The sequence below is a fragment of the Coregonus lavaretus genome (assembly GCF_964263955.1).
Source record: "Coregonus lavaretus genome assembly, chromosome: 23".
Classification (NCBI taxonomy): Eukaryota; Metazoa; Chordata; class Actinopteri; order Salmoniformes; family Salmonidae; genus Coregonus; species Coregonus lavaretus.
Genome location: NC_140010.1, coordinates 39,611,919 through 39,632,743, shown reverse-complemented (window position 1 = coordinate 39,632,743; position 20,825 = coordinate 39,611,919). Strand labels below are relative to the sequence as shown.

Sequence of the window (20,825 nt, the reverse complement as noted above, 5' to 3'; positions counted from 1 at the left end):
GTTTCTAAAATCCCCTATGGGAAAAATGAATGGTAGAAACAACGATTGGAACCATTTCCTTGTTTGACCGCTAGTATTTTTTTTATATTTACCCCCTTTTTCATGATTCCGATCTTGTCTCATCGCTGCAACTCCCCAACGGGCTCAGGAGAGGCAAAGGTCGAGTAATGCGTCCTCCGAAACATGACCCACCAAGCCGCGTTTCTTAACACCCGCTCGCTTAACCCGGAAGCCAGCTGCACCAATGTGTCGGAGGAAACACCGTTCAACTGACGACCGAAGTCAGCCTGCAGGCGCCCGGCCCGCCACAAGGAGTCCCTTAGACCGCGATGAGCCACGTAAAGCACCCCCGGCCAAACCCTCCCCTAACCCGGAAGACGCTGGGCGAATTGTGCGCTACCCTATGGGACTCCTGGTCACAGCCTGTGACCGAACCCCAGGCTGTAGTGATGCCTCAACACTGCGATGCAGTGCCTTAGAAAGCTGTGCCACTCGGGAAGCCTGACCGCTAGATTTTATTGGTATTATGACTCATACTGTGGTACTCTATATGCAGGCTGAACAGATATAAAGAGTTGTTTGTACCCCTGTCAACAAAACTGCTTAATAGCAGGGGAGACGGCAATTATGGACTGGAGCCTGGCCTGTAGGCTTTCATCACGTGGAACTACCACCTAGTCACAGCCTTGCCTGACGTTTATAACATTAAAATGTCAGTTATATAGTAGACACTTTTATTCAGAGTGACTTATAGGATCAATTAGGTTTAAGTGCCTTGGGCAAAGGTGCATTGACAGATTTTTCACCTTGCGCTTACTGGCCCAATGCTCTTAATCGCTAGGCTACCTTCCCCCTGACATTAACTTCTTAACCTTTCGTGTGGGTGGGGAGGGGGGTATACAGTGGCTTGCGAAAGTATTCACCCCCCTTGGCATTTTATATTTTTTTTTTGCCTTACAACCTGGAATTAAAATGGATTTTTGGGGGGTTTGTATCATTTGATTTACACAATATGCCTACCACTTTGAAGATGCAAAATATTTTTTGTGTGTGAAACAAACAAGAAGTAAGACAAAAAAACAGAAAACTTGAGCGTGCATAACTATTCACCCCCCCCCCCCCCAAAGTCAATACTTTGTAGAGCCACCTTTTGCAGCAATTACAGCTGCAAGTCTCTTGGGGTATGTCTCTATAAGCTTGGCACATCTAGCCACTGGGATTTTTGCCCATCCTTCAAGGCAAAACTGCTCCAAAACAACCGCTATGCCACTGGAAAGGCATTCTTTGCTGTCATTGTAACCAGACAAAGATGTGCAGTATGTTGGTATTAAGCTTTTTCGTCACGCAGCCACTCCCTTTTCGAAAATGGAGGTAAACTGGGCTAAGCTAGATCAATCCCTATAGTATTATTACATGTTGACTGGCAGATAAACATGCCTTTGGCATAGTGCTTAATATACAGTATGTCTACCATTCAAACTCCTGTTACTATCTGATAGTTGACAATGAACCTTATTGTTGGCCATTGATCTTACAAATGTAGAGTTGCTATGGTTAGTATTTGCAATAAAGTGGTTAAGTCATGTGTGTGTGTGTGTGTGTGTCAGTGGTGGTCGGTGCCGTTTAAGATGAGGGAGGATGCTAATTTTTTATGAGCATGGCCTTATTTCTATTACAGCATATTGGATGACTGTCATTCATATTCCTTTCACCCAGCTCAATGTAACATCGATAGGTTTAGGCTATTACATGATACTCTAATTTTCCCTGTACCAATTAGGTTCCTACAACCTAACCTATGAATGAAAGTTTACAATGTAGGTGCATAGGTCGGAATTATTTTGAGTAATCAAAGTGACAGACAGTGACACATTCAATACCGCCTTGCACACTCTTGGCTGCATCTAGCTGATCTAGGGTATAATCATTAGTCCAACAGTTGCAAATGAGAGTTTCTATTGGACATATCCAGGTATGTTTATCCCCGTTTCGTTCCGTTTGCTTCCGTTCAACAGAATCTGCGGAATGAGTACACCCCTGATCATACGCAAACAGTTAACTTTCATAGCAGCCACATAAAAACAGCATGATCACCTCGCTCGTTGTATATATAATTCCTTCTCACAACTATCTACACGCTCTCCTCCTCTCACCTTTTCCCTTCACTTGTGGACTTCAGTGCACAACACATCAGCTGTCTGTGACCAGTCTAAAAACACTTTCCATGCCAAACCTTCATATCATCACTGCTAACCGCTACACACAGCCTACATCATTGTTACGTCATAGTCAACTAGAATACTAGAACTAACGCGTTAGTAAACCCACTACAATCATGCAGTACAGTGTACAGTCAGAAAGCAGTTTAGCAGTTACACCGGCGGGCCCCGGTGGCAATAAATGAAAAAAACCAAAAGCTTACCTTGACTTGGAAGAGTTTCAGTGTTGAATAGCCATAGCCAGCTAGCTAACATAGCATCCCTCTCTGTTTGAGCCAGGTGTATGAGTAGGCTAAACTAGCTAGCTGCATAAGCAGTTTAGCAGTTACACCAGCGGGCCCCGGAGGCAATAAATTAATAAAACCAAAAGCTTTCCTTGACTTGGAAGAGTTTCAGTGTTGAATAGCCATAGCCAGCTAGCTAACATAGCATCCCTCTCTGTTTGAGTAGGTTAAACTAGCAAAAACTAGTAAAAGTGAAAGTTTTAAAAAAATACAACCAAATATAGCTAGCTCTCTCTCTCTTGCTCTCTCTTGTGTCTACTTAATTTGGAAGAAATTAATTTGTTCAAAACTGTTTCACTATTATCTTTCTTTCTCTCTGAGTCAACTACTCACCACATTTTATGAACTACGGTGCTAGCTAGCTGTGGCTTATGATTTCAGTGCTAGATTCATTCTCTGATCCTTTGATTGGGTGGACACCATGTCAGTTCATCACATTTACATTTTAGTCATTTAGCAGATGCTCTTATCCAGAGCAACTTACAGTTAGTGAGTGCATACATTATTATTTTTTTATTTGTAATTTTTTTCATACTGCCCCCCCGTGGGAAACGAACCCACAACCCTGGCGTTGCAAACGCCATGCTCTACCAACTGAGCTACATCCCTGCCGGCCATTCCCTCCCCTACCCTGGACGACGCTGGGCCAATTGTGCGATGCAGTGCCTTAGACCACTGCGCCATTCGGGAGGTGTTCATGCTGCAAGCTCTCTAATATGTTGGAGGACGTCCTCCGGAAGTTGTCATAATTACTGTGTAAGTCTATGGAAGGGGGTGAGAACCATGAGCCTCCTATGTTTATATTGAAGTCAATGTACCCAGAGGAGGACAGAAGCTAGATGTCTTCAGGCTACACGATGGTGCTACCCTACAGAGTGCTGCTGAGGCTACTGTAGACATTCATTGCAAAAGTGTGTTTTAATCACTTATTTGGTGACATGTGACTACTGTATATTTTGTATAGTTTTATCTAAAAATGATAACTTTTTTAATGTTTCAGTATTTTTATGAAATTCACTGAGGATGGTCCTTCCCTTCCTCCTCTGAGGAGTCTCCACTGGTGTGTGTGTGTGTGTGTGGCTTTAAGGGCAGTAATATTGGGTGTTAATTTGTTTGTCAAAAAGCCATAGAAAGTCATTGGATTTCCAATGCTGTTCTTTAACTGTCCCAAAGAGAAATCACCCACCAAAGACCAGCTTCATTTGTTGTTTCGGCGAGCTGTTTATTACAAAAGGACTGTACATACATTTCAATTAACACATTATATATACAAACCAAGAGGAAAGAAGACACATATCAGATTCTGTTCACATGAACATTTAAGTTACAGATAATCACTTTTTCCACGTTTCATATAAGAAAACAGACATAAAATCAAGACGCCTTGAGCCCTGGTGCCCTGAACTGTTTTACGTTTTAGTGGTAAACATACATACAAAGTTCTGCTGCGTGTGAGTGGTTGTCTCATGATATTTTTCTAGGAAAATATAAATAAATCAAAATACACACTGCTACCAAACCATGTCTCAGACAAAGTATTTCTAAACAACAAAATGAAATGCTAAAACTGCTTAGGTAGAAAAAGTTGTTTTTTCTCACAAAAATGACCAAAAATGATGGAAGAGTTAAAAGTACAGTCAATAACTAACTGGATGTAGTGGCAAATTATTATTCTCAGTAAAGAATGTAATGTTTTATTTTATGTATGCATGTAGTCATGCATACATTGTACATTGAGGTTGAATACTGTTCATGTTGAATATGTTGGCATTATTGTCTTCCACACAAGTGCACGTGGCAAGCTTTAACTTGTCTGTACGTCATAACGCCTACTCCATGTGGTCACAAACAAAACCTATTGTCATAACCGTAACCTATTTGTAACATCACTAATGACTCATGAAAAATACAACTCAAATGCCAGGATGTAAGAGGTAAGGCCATCCAACCACAAGCAACCTACATCTTTGCATGGAAGTATTTAGTCATAATGTCATCATGTCATGTTTCCAATAAAATGTGGAATATTACTTCATCATAAATGTGTGGCACAAATGTGTCTGCATCTTTCAAACACAATCATTTTAATACATTTGAGTCCACAATGCACCGCTGAATTTCCTACATTCATTGTGATAGAAATGACAGAGCAAGGTTACATTCAAGATTGAACGTTTACCATTGTTACAAATCACTCTGTACTGCTCAATAAGTAGGCTAGTAGCCTATACCATTTTTTGACAGTCTTGCGTCCTTGTTTTGAGGTTGTGTTGATGATGGTAGGTGATAATGGTTATCAAATACCAAAGATAAGCACCTAACCAGAGCCCACTGACAAAGCAAGGATATAACAAAAAATGATAATGCAACAGTTGGATAGCCTGAACACAACCCGTGTGTTGCAATCAAAGCCATATAATTGAAGTCATATAAAAAGCCATTGAGAACTAATCAGTGCAGACATTCCAACACAATGGAACCATGATGGAGTAAAAAGTACATTAATCAGTTTCTTCACGTTTTGCCGACTTAAGCACATTTCAGGAAACATTTGCTACAGTAGCCTGACAGCATAACAAATATTTATTTTTATATCATTTATTTTTAACATAAAAAACAACATAATATCAAGTGACAATTGGCTAAACTGAGGGTAGAAATGGCACTAAAATAGAAAAATAAAAGAATACCTGAAAAATGACAAAATAAGATTGAGTAAAATCATCCCTGGCACAACTTTGCTTACCATTGACCACTCAAAAGACTCAGATGGAAACTCACAGGTAAAACACTACTGACACACAAACTGGCAGCTTCTCACATTACAGTATATACAGTATATAAAACGAAATAATAACTTCACCAGAAATAAGCAAATGAACGGTCATATCTTTTTGCATTCAATACTCAGTATACCGCTTTGACGTCTCCTATTCCCTATCCCTTGGCCCACCTCCCAAACCCACCCACCCTTCCCTCCAACATATAGCATAGTAAATATAATATTTAGCTTCTTTTTTAACATCTGCAATTTGGACACTGACAAAAACAAACATTCGGTCACACATGTCGTAATGCACTTCTTTACGTTCATTCGTTTGTTTATTCGTTCTTATATTTTTTCTGTAAAAGTAAGATTGATATTTTGCTGTGTGGAGATGGGGGGTCTTTGAGGACAATTTGACTGTGCAAAACAAATGCCGACATCTTACTAAAAGCTACCTTATCGTTTCAAATACTAAACTCAGCACTTTGCTTTTTGGTAACATCCTGGCGCTTTTGCACTGTCAAAATGGCCGCCCTTAGTCTGCATAGTGCATGATGGATTCTACGTAGTTGCCGGGGAAGAGGCCGGTGACACCGTTGCAGACGCCCTCGTACCAGCCGTCGTCGTTCTTCTTGATGATGTAGATGATGGAGCCCTCCATGAAGGACAGCTCGTCCTCCTTGTCCTTGGAGTAGTCGTAAATAGCCACCACTGTAAAATACATTGGATTTATTTATTCATTGCCTTTTTTTAACCAGGTAAATTATTGAGAACACGTTCTCTTTGATAATAATGACCTGACCATAGACTGAGGGAGAACAACTGGTGGAAATAGGGCTGTACGTGAAATAATTACTTCAAGAAATAGTATAGTAGGCCTACACCCAAGATTCACAATTTGTGGGTGTCCCTTAGTAGCATCTGTACTGTAACTGTCCTAAACTACTAAATTGGTTTTGGATAAGCTTGATTCTTTGTCTCCACAGACATTTGTTTGCGCCATTTAAAAGAAGCTTATAACAGCACGTAAATCATGCTCAAACTGGTGTCAGTGACTCGTCTTTGTATGACGTCGCTGAAGTTCCGGGGGGTAACAGTCAAACTCACCCTTCTCTACGTAGGCCTTGGGGGCCCAGTGGGGGTCTCCGTCAGCATAAGGGTCACTGTAGTGCACCACGGCCGCCTCCTCATCCCCCTGGTAGTCCACGGGCGGGGGCGGGGGAGGGGGCGAGGGCTCCTCAAACATGACCACGTCCTCGGGAGGGGGCGGTGGAGGGGGGGCCGGGCTGTCTGTTACTGAACAGAAGGGGAGAGGAAAATAAATGTGACATTATGGAAGGACAATTTCATAGGGAAGTCTGTTCTAGTAATTCTATTTCTTTGTGTGACATCAATAGAGCTCGCCAGCTTGTAGTCCTAAAAAACGGAAATGAGTTACCTCTGATTCGTTCAGCCATTCCTATGGGAAAAATGAATGGGGAAAAAATAGGGTTTTGGGATAAACGCTGAAAGTAATGTGTGAGGTTAACACAGGCTTGGCAGAGCTTATACGTTTAGTTCTATGAGATAATATCAGTCAGTTAACATGACCTTTATGCTTTATGTGCTTTTTAAAATTACATAAATGCTTAAAAATTCACAAAAAGTGACGTTAGCTGATGAATATTATCTCATAGAACAAAACATACAATATCTCCTAAATCTTTGTTTATCACATAGACCTTATTTTCGGCATTTATCCAAAAACCCTATAAAAATGCCATTCATTTAGGCTTTGTCCAACAAACCATGGCGGAGTTAGTCCCTACAAAAAGACGCCATTACTATTTCTCTATATTATGGCCTAGCGTTTCTCCTGACCATGTGACCTGACCAGGAAAAACTCCTACATATACAGTGGGGAGAACAAGTATTTGATACACTGCCGATTTTGAAGGTTTTCCTACTTAGAAAGCATGTAAAGGTCTATAATTTTTATCATAGGTACACTCAACTGTGAGAGACGGAATCTAAAACAAAAATCCAGAAAATCACATTGTATGATTTTTAAGTAATTAATTATCATTTTATTGCATGACATAAGTATTTGATCACCTACCAACCAGTAAGAATTCCGGCTCTCACAGACCTGTTCGTTTTTCTTTAAGAAGCCCTCCTGTTCTCCACTCATTACCTGTATTAACTGCACCTGTTTGAACTCATTATCTGTACAAAAGACACCTGTCCACACACTCAATCAAACAGACTCCAACCTTTCCACAATGGCCAAGACCAGAGAGCTGTGTAAGGACATCAGGGATAAAATTGTAGACCTGCACAAGGCTGGGATGGGCTACAGGACAATAGGCAAGCAGCTTGGTGAGAAGGCAACAACTGTTGGCGCAATTATTAGAAAATGGAAGAAGTTCAAGATGACGGTCAATCACCCTCGGTCTGGGGCTCCATGCAAGATCTCACCTCGTGGGGCATCAATGATCTTGAGGAAGGTGAGGGATCAGCCCAGAACTACACGGCAGGACCTGGTCAATGACCTGAAGAGAGCTGGGACCACAGTCTCAAAGAAAACCATTAGTAACACACTACGCTGTCATGGATTAAAATCCTGCAGCGTACGCAAGGTCCCCCTGCTCAAGCCAGCGCATGTCCAGGCCCATCTGAAGTTTGCCAATGACCATCTGGATGATCCAGAGGAGGAATGGGAGAAGGTCATATGGTCTGATGAGACAAAACACTCGCCGTGTTTGGAGGAAGAAGAAGGATGAGTACAACCCCAAGAACACCATCCCAACCGTGAAGCATGGAGGTGGAAACATCATTCTTTGGGGATGCTTTTCTGCAAAGGGGACAGGACGACTGCACCGTATTGAGGGGAGGATGGATGGGGCCATTTATCGCGAGATCTTGGCCAACAACCTCCTTCCCTCAGTAAGAGCATTGAAGATGGGTCGTGGCTGGGTCTTCCAGCATGACAACGACCCGAAACACACAGCCAGGACAACTAAGGAGTAGCTCCGTAAGAAGCATCTCAAGGTCCTGGAGTGGCCTAGCCAGTCTTCAGACCTGAACCCAATAGAAAATCTTTGGAGGGAGCTGAAAGTCCGTATTGCCCAGCGACAGCCCCGAAACCTGAAGGATCTGGAGAAGGTCTGTATGGAGGAGTGGGCCAAAATCCCTGCTGCAGTGTGTGCAAACCTGGTCAAGACCTACAGGAAACGTATGACCTCTGTAATTGCAAACAAAGGTTTCTGTACCAAATATTAAGTTCTGCTTTTCTGATGTATCAAATACTTATGTCATGCAATAAAATGCAAATTAATTACTTAAAAATCATACAATGTGATTTTCTGGATTTTTGTTTTAGATTCCGTCTCTCGCAGTTGAAGTGTACCTATGATACAAATTACAGACCTCTACATGCTTTGTAAGTAGGAAAACCTGCAAAATTGGCAGTGTATCAAATACTTGTTCTCCCCACTGTATATATTCTAGCAAAACAGGAAAAATTCAGCTCTATAGGAAGTTTATTTTCAAAACGCTATATCCACAAATTTTTCACATTTGTGTTTTTTCATCAGAAATAATTTCTTATGGGTTAACTTAATGTTTGTGTAAAATATTACTGTTCTCAGATTTTGTATTCATAGAGTTTAGATGTTTATTTGCTAAATGCTATATATCCAATGTTTAGCTGGAATGGAATGTTTTTATCCTGTATATTGTACTGTGATATGTGGTTGTCTCATCTAGCTATCTTAAGATGAATGCACTCACTGTAACACGCTCTGAATAAGAGCATTTGCTAAATAACTAAAATGTCAAATGTAACTGTTTTACACACAGATCTCATATTACTGTATTGAATGATAATTCTTTACAAATAATTATATTGATGTCACAAATGTATAATTTGTACATTTCTTTATTAAAAATGTAGTTATTTGTTACATTTGACTGTGTAATACCTAGCAGTACTACTTATTTCTCTGACAGTGAGGCAGATATATAGCATTTTGCAAAAAACTAATGTTTCTCTGAAATGAAACCATCAAGTGATAGATTTTAAACAAATACATGTCTGTCATTGAACAACTCCATGCCATGATTAGATAGTGAAAAAACACACCAATCTCTTTCATAATTTCTTTAAACAATAAAAGCTAATTAACAACATTTCTGAAATGGTCTTAGCTCCGCCACGCCAAACGGAAAAAATAACTTCAATAACTTCAAACTGCCCCCACCAGTGTGCTGCTCCTTAACATCATACAAACAAAACATGAATTCACATACACTGAGTGTACCAAACATTAGGATCACCTGCTCTTTCCATGACATAGACTGACCAGGTGAAAGCTATGATCCCTTATTGATGTCAATCAGTGTAAATGAAGGGGAGGAGACAGGTTAAAGAAGGATTTTTAAGCCTTGAGACAACTGAGACACTGCTGGGTTTTTAACACTCAATTGTTTCCCGTGTATATCAAGAATGGTCCACCACCCAAAGGACATCCAGCCAACTTGACACAATTGTGGGAAGCATTGAGCCAGCATCCCTGTTGAACGCTTTCGACACCTTGTAGAGTCCATGACCCGACGAATTGAGGCTGTTCTGAGGGGAAAAGGAGGGTGCTACTCAATATTAGGAAGGTGTTCCTAATGTTTTGTACACTCAGTGTATATTGTATTCTACCAGTATTCTATTTCATTCTATTATATTCTATCGGTATTCTATTCTATCGCCATTGTATTCTATTATACCAATATTCTTGTCTATTCTATTCAATTCTATTCTATGCCATGCATGAGCCTGATCTTTTAGACGTGTGATGACCGATACTGTCCAGCAGATGGCATGACAGAACGCAGTGTCTTCTCTTATTATATGTATGAGACACACACAGTTGTTCAGATATGGCTAGTTGGGCTCCTCGAGGTGAAATGCATATGCAAAATAAGGAAAGTAAGGATGAAACTGTCATTTGAAAGCTGGATTAATGACTAAAGTCACCTGGACAAGGACACAGCTAGGGATTGGGAGGGTCCCTGAGACGTGCCCAGTCTGATTAAAACCGTGTTTGACTTGGCTGACACTATGCAGTTTTCCAAACGTTAAGTCACGTGTTTTCAGAGGACAAAGATAGAACCATATAACCCTCGCCACTGTCTCTCAGTGACCATGGCAACAGACAAAACATCGGAGGGGTGTGTCTAAAGGCAGTAGCCAGCGTAGGAAAAAGACATGACAGAGACAGCATAAAAGAGCACTAATAGGTGACAGTGTGAAATGTAAGGCTGAGGGAGTGGTGCTGTTACCTGTGTGTGTGTGTGTTGGTTCTTCTATCCTTGTGGGGACCTAAAATCGCCAAATGTCCCCACAAAGATAGTAAAACAAGGACAATTCTCCCTCATGGGGACATTTCCCACGTCCCCATGAGGACAAAGGCTATTTTAAGCTCAGGGGTTAGGTTTAGGGTTACAATTAGGGTAAGCGGTTAGTGGTTAGGTTACGGTTAGGTTTAGTTTTAGGGTTTGGGTTACTGGTTAGTGGTTAGGTTTAGGGTTAGGTTTAGTTTTAGGGTTTGGGTTAGGGTTAGGGTTAGTGGTTAGTGGTTAGGTTTAGGGTTAGGTTTAGTTTTAGGGTTTGGGTTAGGGTTACTGGTTAGTGGTTAGGTTTAGGGTTTGGGTTAGGGTTACTGGTTAGTGGTTAGGTTTTGGGTTAGGTTTAGTTTTAGGGTTTGGGTTAGGGTTAAGGTTAGAGATATGGTAAGGTGTAGGTTTAGGGTTAGGGAAAATAGGATTTTAAATATAAATTAATTTTAGGTCCCCAAGAGGACAGAAGAACATAATGTGTGTGTGTGTGTGTGTGTGTGCTTGTGTGCGTGTGTGTTACTTACTGGTCTCCTGCACTCTGGCCACAAAGCCCGTCAGAGGAATCTGAGGAGTCAGCTGGACCATAGGAGGGGGAGGAGCCACAGACACTAGTAGCAGCAACACAGACAGGCAGACAGATGGACATACCAGAGAGAGAGAGAGAGAGAGAGAGAGAGAGAGAGAGAGAGAGAGAGAGAGAGAGAGAGAGAGAGAGAGAGAGAGAGAGAGAGAGATAGGGAGATGAAAAATATGCTTGTCAGAGCAAAACAAAGCAGTAAGCGTGCATACCCGCTTAGAGTATTTTATTCTCTCAATTCAACCACTTGACCTGATAGCCAAAGCTTTTATCTATGATAGTGGCTTGCAATTTACTGATATACAAAGTGCGGTTCTGTAACAAGACAATAGGAAAGCTAGGCGAATAGAAATGCAGTGTGGGACGTTGCGACCCCATTAGCTCATAGACACCAAAACCTACCCTTCAGGCAAAGCTGGTTGAAATGACGTTATTATGTTATTCAAATCAAATCAAATGTTATTTGCCACACGTGCCAAATACAACAGGCACTGTAGACCTTACAGTGAAATGCTTACTTACAAGCTCTTAACCAACAATGCAGTTTTAAGAAAAATAAGTGTTAAGTGAAAAATAGACACTGCATTGTTGGTTAAGGGCTTGTAAGTAAGCATTTCACTGTAAGGTGAAACCACAAGCTGGTTGAAATGATGTTATTACAACCACAAGCTGGTTGAAATGATCTTATTACAACCACAAACTGGTTGAAATGAGGTTATTTTGATGTTATCTCAACCAGTTTTGCCCACTGGCTATGTAAACAAACAACAACATTCTGCATGGTAGCATGATATTTCACAGTATCCTATAGACAGTGTTTATTTGTGTGGTAACAATTTAGTTTTACCAATTATTATTACCAAATGTCCTCGGTTTCTTTGGGATTCATTGAAATGAACACCATGAGGTACCATTTCATACATAGTAGTCCCAATGTTATAGGAATTATTTAAAATAAGTGGCAAAAACATATTGTGTAATAATACCAACTTCTAGTTTACTGTGCAATAAAATGCAAACAGCTACACTGTGCATTTCTGTGCTTCAGTTAAAAAAAACACATTTTTTATGACGCTCCTTTGTTTTCCGACAGGTGGCATCACTCATATCGTAAGACAATGATTATTCCCTTCATTGAATGAACTTCACCCTAACCCCAGTACAGTGTTGTAATGATTGTTCCCACCCAAAGGCATGATGTCATAGAGCAGTGGTTACATTTTACATTTACATTTTAGTCATTTAGCAGACGCTCTTATCCAGAGCGACTTACAGTTAGTGAGTGCATAGATTTTCATACTGGTTCCCAACCTTTTTTTAACCGTGGCACACATTGATGGGATAAAAAATTATGTGGCACACCTAAACTTTTCCTAATAATTTATTAAGTGTTAATGACCTCCATCTTATCTGATCCATACTGCAAATCATGACTTTTCTGTGACAACCATTTTTCATAGATTAAACTGGGTGTATTTCAACTATTTTCATAGTTCCTTAGGCCTAGTCCTGATGGTTAATTTGTGTGTACCGCTTTAAGAGCATCCCGCAAATCTCAGATAGAAAGAAAAACATGTAGCTCCGGTAAAATAGGTCTTATTTTTGAACGGAAAGGTCTAGAGACGAGCGGTTTTCTGTATTGTAAAGGTGCATCCACAGACACAAAGCCATGCTCGGTTTGTTTCTATGGCAGAGGTTGTGGTACTGCTAAGCCTCATCACACTTGCCTGTGCTAATGGTTCTCACAGGCGAAGTAAAATGATACTAATTACTTTGCTCATGATACGCGCCCCTCAAATTATCCAAATGTAACAACAGCTCCAGTGAACCGGACTTGAAACAACGATACAGATGTAACCATGTGTGCCATTCAATGTATTATCTGATAGATTTTCTTTCTAGCGACACTGGTGCCCCCAAGTCAAAATCCCACATTCATTCCACAGGTCACGTTTATAAGCGTGTGTTATCAAGATTAGGAAAAGTTTTGCGGCACAATGGTTGAAAACCACTGTCATAGAGGGTGAGACATCATCATGAGGGTGGTTTTCTTCTCTGACTTCCGGGGCATAAATCAGCAGTAATGAAATGGTCTCGCAACCAGTCATGTCTGATTTATTTCACGGCCATAGAGCTGCCTTCAGACACATAAATCAGTAACTGTCTCCCCGCCCCAGACTAGTCTACCTCTTATGGGTCAACGCTACGTGTCAGAGCGGTACTGACCAACAAAAAAAAAAAAACAGCGGTACTGACAGTATGCCTTGGTTTTACGTTTGCGACGCTCGTCCTAAATCTCCCCTTGTCTGACAGCTAATGTCGGCATGTGTATATGTGTGTCCTGGATTTCCCCTTGTCTGACAGCTAATGTCGGCATGTGTATATGTGTGTCCTGGATTTCCCCTTGTCTGACAGCTAATGTCGGCATGTGTATATGTGTGTCCTGGATTTCCCCTTGTCTGACAGCTAATGTCGGCATGTGTATTTGTGTGTCCTGGATTTCCCTTTGTCTGACAGCTAATGTCGGCATGTGTATATGTGTGTCCTGGATTTCCCTTTGTCTGACAGCTAATGTCAGCATGTGTATATGTGTGTCCTGGATTTCCCCTTGTCTGACAGCTAATGTCGGCATGTGTATATGTGTGTCCTGGATTTCCCCTTGTCTGACAGCTAATGTCGGCATGTGTATTTGTGTGTCCTGGATTTCCCTTTGTCTGACAGCTAATGTCGGCATGTGTATATGTGTGTCCTGGATTTCCCTTTGTCTGACAGCTAATGTCGGCATGTGTATTTGTGTGTCCTGGATTTCCCTTTGTCTGACTGCTAATGTGAGTGTGTGTGGATTTATGTCTTCCACTTCTCAGAATGTTCTATTTCTCTTTTAGCTGCAACTAAAGTGAGCTACCTCAAACTGACTCATATCGAGGACACACACTGAGTCGACGGTGTATTGATGTTGCTCTTTGGTCGGACACAAACATTCAACCATAATCCAACTACGGTCTATTAACGTTGTTCTTTGGTCGGACATAACATTACTTCAACCATAATCCAATGAAAATTCTTCCCATGGTCTTACCTGAGTTCTGGGGGTAGGCGGGGCCCCCGTTGAGGTGGGGCTGCTGGGACATGGAGAAATGGGAGGTGCCGGAGGGCGCTCGGCGGTAGGTACCCGTGGCCGACACCATGGAGGCTGAGGTGGTGGTGGAGTTGTGGCGGGAGACCTGCCGCGAGATGGTGCCAAACTGGGACATGGGAATGGGACCCAGGCCTGGGCCTTGGGGGACTGCTGCTGACACTGTGGTTGTTGGGGTGGGGAGAGAGGTACGGAGAAAGAAGGTAGGGAAAGGAGAGTGAGTGAGTTAGTGAATTCACTGAAGTTGGCCCTGTGTTAACCACACTTATTTAGTGTGTGGTTGGATGGAAGCGACTCAGCTGTGGCTAGTGTGACTGAGTGCAACAACCAACCAGACAGAAAAAAGAGTTCAATGAGAAGCTATACTGTGCTGCCAAAATCTCATCAAAATATGCATGTGAATCTAGATCTAAATGGACAGCTGAATTGTTTGGAAAACTGATGCATAATATGAGGCTAAAACAAACAGACAAACACTACTGTATGCCAAAAGAGATGCGAAATTGACAGAACAAATAGGCAGCTAAGCGTATGCATATGAAAAGATTAGCTGACACAATAAACAGACACATGCTAAGTTGAAGACAAACCAGAAGCAGGACTGATAGAAGTAGGAGATGCTACACTAAAGGAATAAGATTGGTCAAACAGAAAGGACAGCTAAATGCTAAGCTAAAGAAACTGAGAAGCTAAGATAACAGAATGAAAAGCTAAATGCTAAGCTAACAGAGAAGAAAAGGTACCAAAATGGAAGTCTCAATTCTAAGATAGGGTACCAGAGATCCTAGACAGAATGTAAGGCTAAATGCTAAGCTAACAGAGAAGCTAGACAGAAAGGCTAATAATAAGCTAACAGAATGAAAGGGCAAAAATGCTACGCTACCAATAAGTTAACAGAGAAGCTAATTAGACAGAATGGACAGCTAAATGCTGAACTAAACAATGCTAACAGAGAAGCAAACAGAATGGAAGTATAAATGCTAAGCTAAGCTAAAAGAGAAGCTAATTCAATAGAATGGGCACCTAAATACTAAGCTAGCAAAGAAGCTACAATAACAGAATGGCTAGTTAAATACAAAGCTAAGCTAAAGGAGATGTATCGCTGGGCTCACATGGTCCCAGGCTGGGAGGGGAGGGAGTGGGCACGGCCAGAGGAACACTTATGCTGCTGCCACCGCTATTCTCTCGCCCGCCGCTACCCCCACTGCTGCCACTGCACACAGAGAGAGAGAGAGAGAGAGAGAGAGAGAGAGAGAGAGAGAGAGAGAGAGAGAGAGAGAGAGAGAGAGAGAGAGAGAGTGTCAGACAATCTGTAATTATATTGTCAGCGTGAGCTCCTATCACAGTACAGCTGTAGAACATAATGGGCTCTATTTTAACAAACCTAACGCAATGGTCAATCTTAGCACTGGCGGTAGCGCTATAGGTCCAGGGGTGTCAGAAAATATTTTTGCTATTTTCACTGCAGGAATTATGAGCTATCTTTGCTCAATATGTTGAGAATGTTAGCAGTCCACATTATTCTAAGTAATTGCATGGCTTGAATATGGAAATACATACAGTTGAAGTCGGAAGTTTACATACACCTTAGCCAAATACATTTAAACTCAGATTTTCACAATTCCTGACATTTAATCCTAGTAAACATTCCCTGTCTTAGGTCAGTTAGGATCACCACTTTATTTTAAGAATGTGAAATGTCAGAATAATAGTAGAGAGAATGATTTATTTCAGCTTTTATTTATTTCATCACTTTCCCAGTGGGTCAGAAGTTTACATACACTCAATTAGTATTTGGTAGCATTGCCTTTAAATTGTTTAACTTGGGTCAAACGTTTCGGGTAGCCTTCCACAAGCTTCCCACAATAAATTGGGTGAATTTTGGCCCATTCCTCCTGACAGAGCTGGTGTAACTGAGTCAGGTTTGTAGGCCTCCTTGCTTGCACACGCTTTTCAGTTCTGCCCACACATGTTCTATAGGATTGAGGTCAGGGCTTTGTGATGGCCACTCCAATACCTTGACTTTGTTGTCCTTAAGCCATTTTGCCACAACTTTGGAAGTATGCTTGGGGTCATTGTCCATTTGGAAGACACATTTGCGACCAAGCTTTAACTTCCTGACTGATGTCTTGACATGTTGCTTCAATATATCCACATACGTTTCCTTCCTCATGATGCCATCTATTTTGTGAAGTGCACCAGTCCCTCCTGCAGCAAAGCACCCCCACAGCATGATGCTGCCACCCCGTGCTTCACGATTGGGATGGTGTTCTGCTTGCAAGCCGCTGCCTTTTTCCTCCAAACATAACGATGGTCATTATGGCCAAACAGTTCTATTTTTGTTCATCAGACCAGAGGACATTTCTCCAAAAAGTACAATCTTTGTCCCCATGTGCAGTTGCAAACCGTAATCTGGCTTTTTTAAGGCGGTTTTGGAGCAGTGGCTTCTTCCTTGCTGAGCGGTCTTTCAGGTTATGTCGATATAGGACTCGTTTACTGTGGATAAAGATACTTTTGTACCTGTTTCCTCCAGCATCTTCACAAGGTCCTGTTGTTCTGGGATTGATTTGCACTTTTCGCACCAAAGTACGTTCATCTCTAGGAGACAGAACGCGTCTCCTTCCTGAGCGGTATGACGGCTGCGTGGTCCCATGGTGTTTATACATGCGTACTATTGTTTGTACAGATGAACGTGGTACCTTCAGGCCTTTGGAAATTGCTCCCAAGGATGAACCAGACTTGTGGAGGTCCACAATATTTTTTCTGAGGTCTTGGCTGATTTCTTTTGATTTTCCCATGATGTCAAGCAAAGAGGCACTGAGTTTGAAGGTAGGCCTTGAAATACATTCACAGGTACACCTCCAATTGACTCAAATTATGTCAATTAGCCTATCAGAAGCTTCTAAAGCCATGACATAATTATCTGGAATTTTCCAAGCTGTTTAAAGGCACAGTCAACTTAGTGTATGTACATTTCTGATCCACTGGAATTGTGATACAGTGAATTATAAGTGAAATAATCTGTCTGTAAACAATTGTTGGAAAAATTACTTGTGTCATGCACAAAGTAGATGTCCTAACCGACTTGCCAAAACTATAGTTTGTTAACAAGAAATTTGTGGAGTGGTTGAAAAACAAGTTTTAATGACTCCAACCTAAGTGTATGTAAACTTCTGACTTCAACTGTACATAGCATTCGCACTGATATAGGGGCTAAGCCATGGGTATGCCAAATGTTGTCAATAGGCAAGATAACATTTACTATTGATAAGGCCTAAAAAGACAGTGAATAATTATAATCAAATTCTAATAAAAACAAAACAACAACTTGTTTTAAATAGGCTATGTCTCAATACAGTTGCAAGCACTGTAATTGCTCCCCGTGGGCATATAATATTAAGGCAACTAAGACTGGAGGGTTTTACCCACATCCAAAGTTTTCACAGAAGCTGGATAAATATCCGATATCAAGAGAAAGGTGGAATGTCCACTCAACGTTATACAGCTCCCAAATGTAATGTCTTATAAACATAATGGACTAACTTACCAAGCTAAAAAGAAAAAATGCTGACATGGGCTAATTAAGTGACTGCTGATGCACAACCACATTTCGAAATTGCACCTTGTGTATTCTATTAATATAACTCTCAAAAGTAAGTTGAAACCCCGAACTGAGTCCGGGGCCGGCGGGCCGCCAGTTGCCGATTCAAGGCCTACAGTAAGGGTAGCCTGCGGAAGGCTTGGTTTTTAATCATATGAAACAAAAAACAAGCAATTGTTAAAGGAAAAAAACTGGAGCTAGATACAATAATGAAGGCCTACAGGTAAAAAGGGGATGTCCTCACTGTTTTGCTGCTCACAAACTTGATATTTTAATAAAGCTTTGGCGATCAATAATTATTTCAAAGCAATCTCACCAGCCAAACCCTTTATTGATAAGCTTGGCTACTTGGCGAACGCATTGGTCAGGACAAAAAAATCCAGCCTTCATTGAGGGGAGGGGAGGCTATGCTTGGTTTTTAATCAAATGAAGGCTGCGAGAGAAATCCCCCTACCGTGTGTAGAAACCAGCAGTCCCGGTTGTTGTCAGCTCGAATGTTGTCATTAAAACATTGTTTGATTGGTTGACAAGATGAACTGTGCTCATTGGTCAACCATGCAGGCTTTGTTGCCGGCAATACCTTTCAGATATAAAGAAAAGTCGGCAAAAAGTTGGCGGCACGCTAAAGTCGGCTTCACAACGTCTTGGTTTGAAAGGTGTAAAACACACTAACACACACACCTGGGCACAAACACACCAATGGCCCACTGCAAATTAGGGGTGGGCAGTGTGTGTTACCTGTGTGTCCTGGGTCTCTGGTTGAGGGAGGCCGTGCGTGCAGGGCTGTGCTGGCTGCCTAGTCGTGCTGGGCTGGTCATATAGTCGTTGGGCACCGTTGGAGGCTTGACTGGCTCCAGGGTCTTATTTCGCCTGGAGAGGACACACACATGGAGAACATTAAGCGCATGTCAACACAACACACACCAATAACATTTTGCACGTTAAGAAAACACACACGTGCACAAACACAACAATAACTTAAGAGTACATCAGCACAACACAAGCTCAAACACTCACACACACATTTTCTGGTTACCATACCCAAGAGTTCCACGACCAGCCATGGGCGGGCTCGGGGGTTTCTGTGTCGGTGGATTGGTCCTCGATAATGTCCCCCCTCCTCCTCCCCTCACTGGCTGGTTGTTGCCATGTTGCTATAAAAAAAGAAAAACATGGATAATCAGTCATAGGTGGCCTACTGATGTTCAACCCTTTACAAAGGCAATTACTGTATGTTGCATTGTGCAAGTATCCCATTACAGTATGGCGCAGTTTATAGTTAACATTTAGCTTGTGATGGTATAAAATGGATGGTCAATATTGATAACAAGTATCTGTATTGTTTAATTGAGAGATAATTTAGATAATTTGGAGACATAACAAGGACCTTATATTAGGACTACATTATCTCATAAAGCTTTAATATACATACAACATATACTGATGTTACGAAATGAGGCGATCCAGAGTAATGGGGGCTTAGAGGCCCAAAGCATCATGGGTAGGGAGAGAAACGCAGCTCTTACCTTGGCTTTAAGCCACTGAGTGCAGGCAGTAAAAAGAGAAAAGAGACAAAAAAACAACATGCGCATTGGTTAAGAGAAGAGACAGAGTGAGAACTACAGTAACAACAGCAGTGCTCATTGGTTAAGAGTAGCAGGAGAGTATGACCTAAGGAGTAACACTTGGGCTCGCTGGAGGAGACAGAGTAAGAACTCTTGTGCTTATTGGTTAAGACAAGAAAGATGACTAACACTTGTGCTCATTGATTAAAAGCAGGGAGCATCACCACAAAGACAGCTCAGTATTTAGAGCAGTGGTTACCAAACTTATAATAATATAATATGCCATTTAGCAGACGCTTTTATCCAAAGCGACTTACAGTCATGTGTGCATAAATTTTTACGTATGGGTGGTCCCGGGGATCGAACCCACTACCCTGGCGTTACAAGCGCCATGCTCTACCAATTGAGCTACAGAGGACCACTTGGGATCGGGACCCCATGTGAGGTACCCTGAAATTGAAACGGGGCTCCCTGATAACTTTTTTATCTTCAAATGGGTATAGAAAACAACCTTTAAGTGTTAACTAAGGGCCTTTTACACTATTAGAATGTGCTATCATGTCATTATTGTGTGTTGGGACAGCCTGCGGGACATATAATTGAGTGAATATGAACACAGCGTTAACTAGCCCTCCTGTTGTCCTGGGGTCATTCTGACCCCAAATTAAATCTTTTGCCGACAAAATATGTTTTTTATTCATCAATTGGTCTGAAAATAACGGTAGTTGTTTAATACTATGCTCTTTATGATTCAAACAAATTTGAAGTAATTTGATTGAATTATGGGTGTTTTACTAAATGTAATAACTTCTGTTGTCCTCTGGGGTCAAAAAGACCCCGCAGCACAAAGTTTACATACTGCTTGGCAAAACATCTTTGATCATGTTTCTTTGATGTGTGGGGTCAAGCAATGGTTATGACAACAACAACAACAAAAAAGTATTTTCTCACAGGTGTTTGGGCATTTCACATTATAGTCTGAGAGAGACAGGCAGCACAATGAGGAGGCAGAAGTTTTATAATGCACAGGAGGCTTGCAAGATAATTTTTGAAATAAAAGAAAATAATGACCAGGAGGACAATGCTGCACATAATGAGGATGAATCAACTGATGAAGAGGGTTCAGGGTCAGAAGAGGAGGAACATAATGATGAGGTGATAGATCCAACATACAGACAGCATGCTACTTCTTCCTCCGAAGATTCCCCCACATCTCCTGCTGCAGAAATGGAAGATGATTATGAATATAAGGAAATGGATGAACGTGATGATGACGTAGAATCTGAAGCTGGTATGGAAGAAGTGT

The 20,825-nt window shown here is 41.4% G+C and overlaps 1 protein-coding gene across 1 annotated transcript in view; it reads right to left on the bottom strand.

Moving 5' to 3' along the window:
* Window positions 1-5,626: 5,626 nt before the first annotated feature.
* The window catches only part of LOC311150452 (abl interactor 1-like), a 64,898-nt gene continuing 49,699 nt past the window's right edge, over window positions 5,627-20,825 (bottom strand). The window contains exons 4-10 of the mRNA XM_084187951.1: window positions 18,996-19,108; window positions 18,693-18,824; window positions 15,466-15,566; window positions 14,297-14,515; window positions 11,165-11,248; window positions 6,378-6,566; window positions 5,627-5,981 (exon numbers count right to left, since the gene is read on the bottom strand). Of these exons, the coding sequence (XP_084044077.1) occupies window positions 5,806-5,981; window positions 6,378-6,566; window positions 11,165-11,248; window positions 14,297-14,515; window positions 15,466-15,566; window positions 18,693-18,824; window positions 18,996-19,108 (1,014 nt within the window). The 3' untranslated portion in view covers window positions 5,627-5,805. The remainder of the gene's footprint in view (window positions 5,982-6,377; window positions 6,567-11,164; window positions 11,249-14,296; window positions 14,516-15,465; window positions 15,567-18,692; window positions 18,825-18,995; window positions 19,109-20,825) is intronic.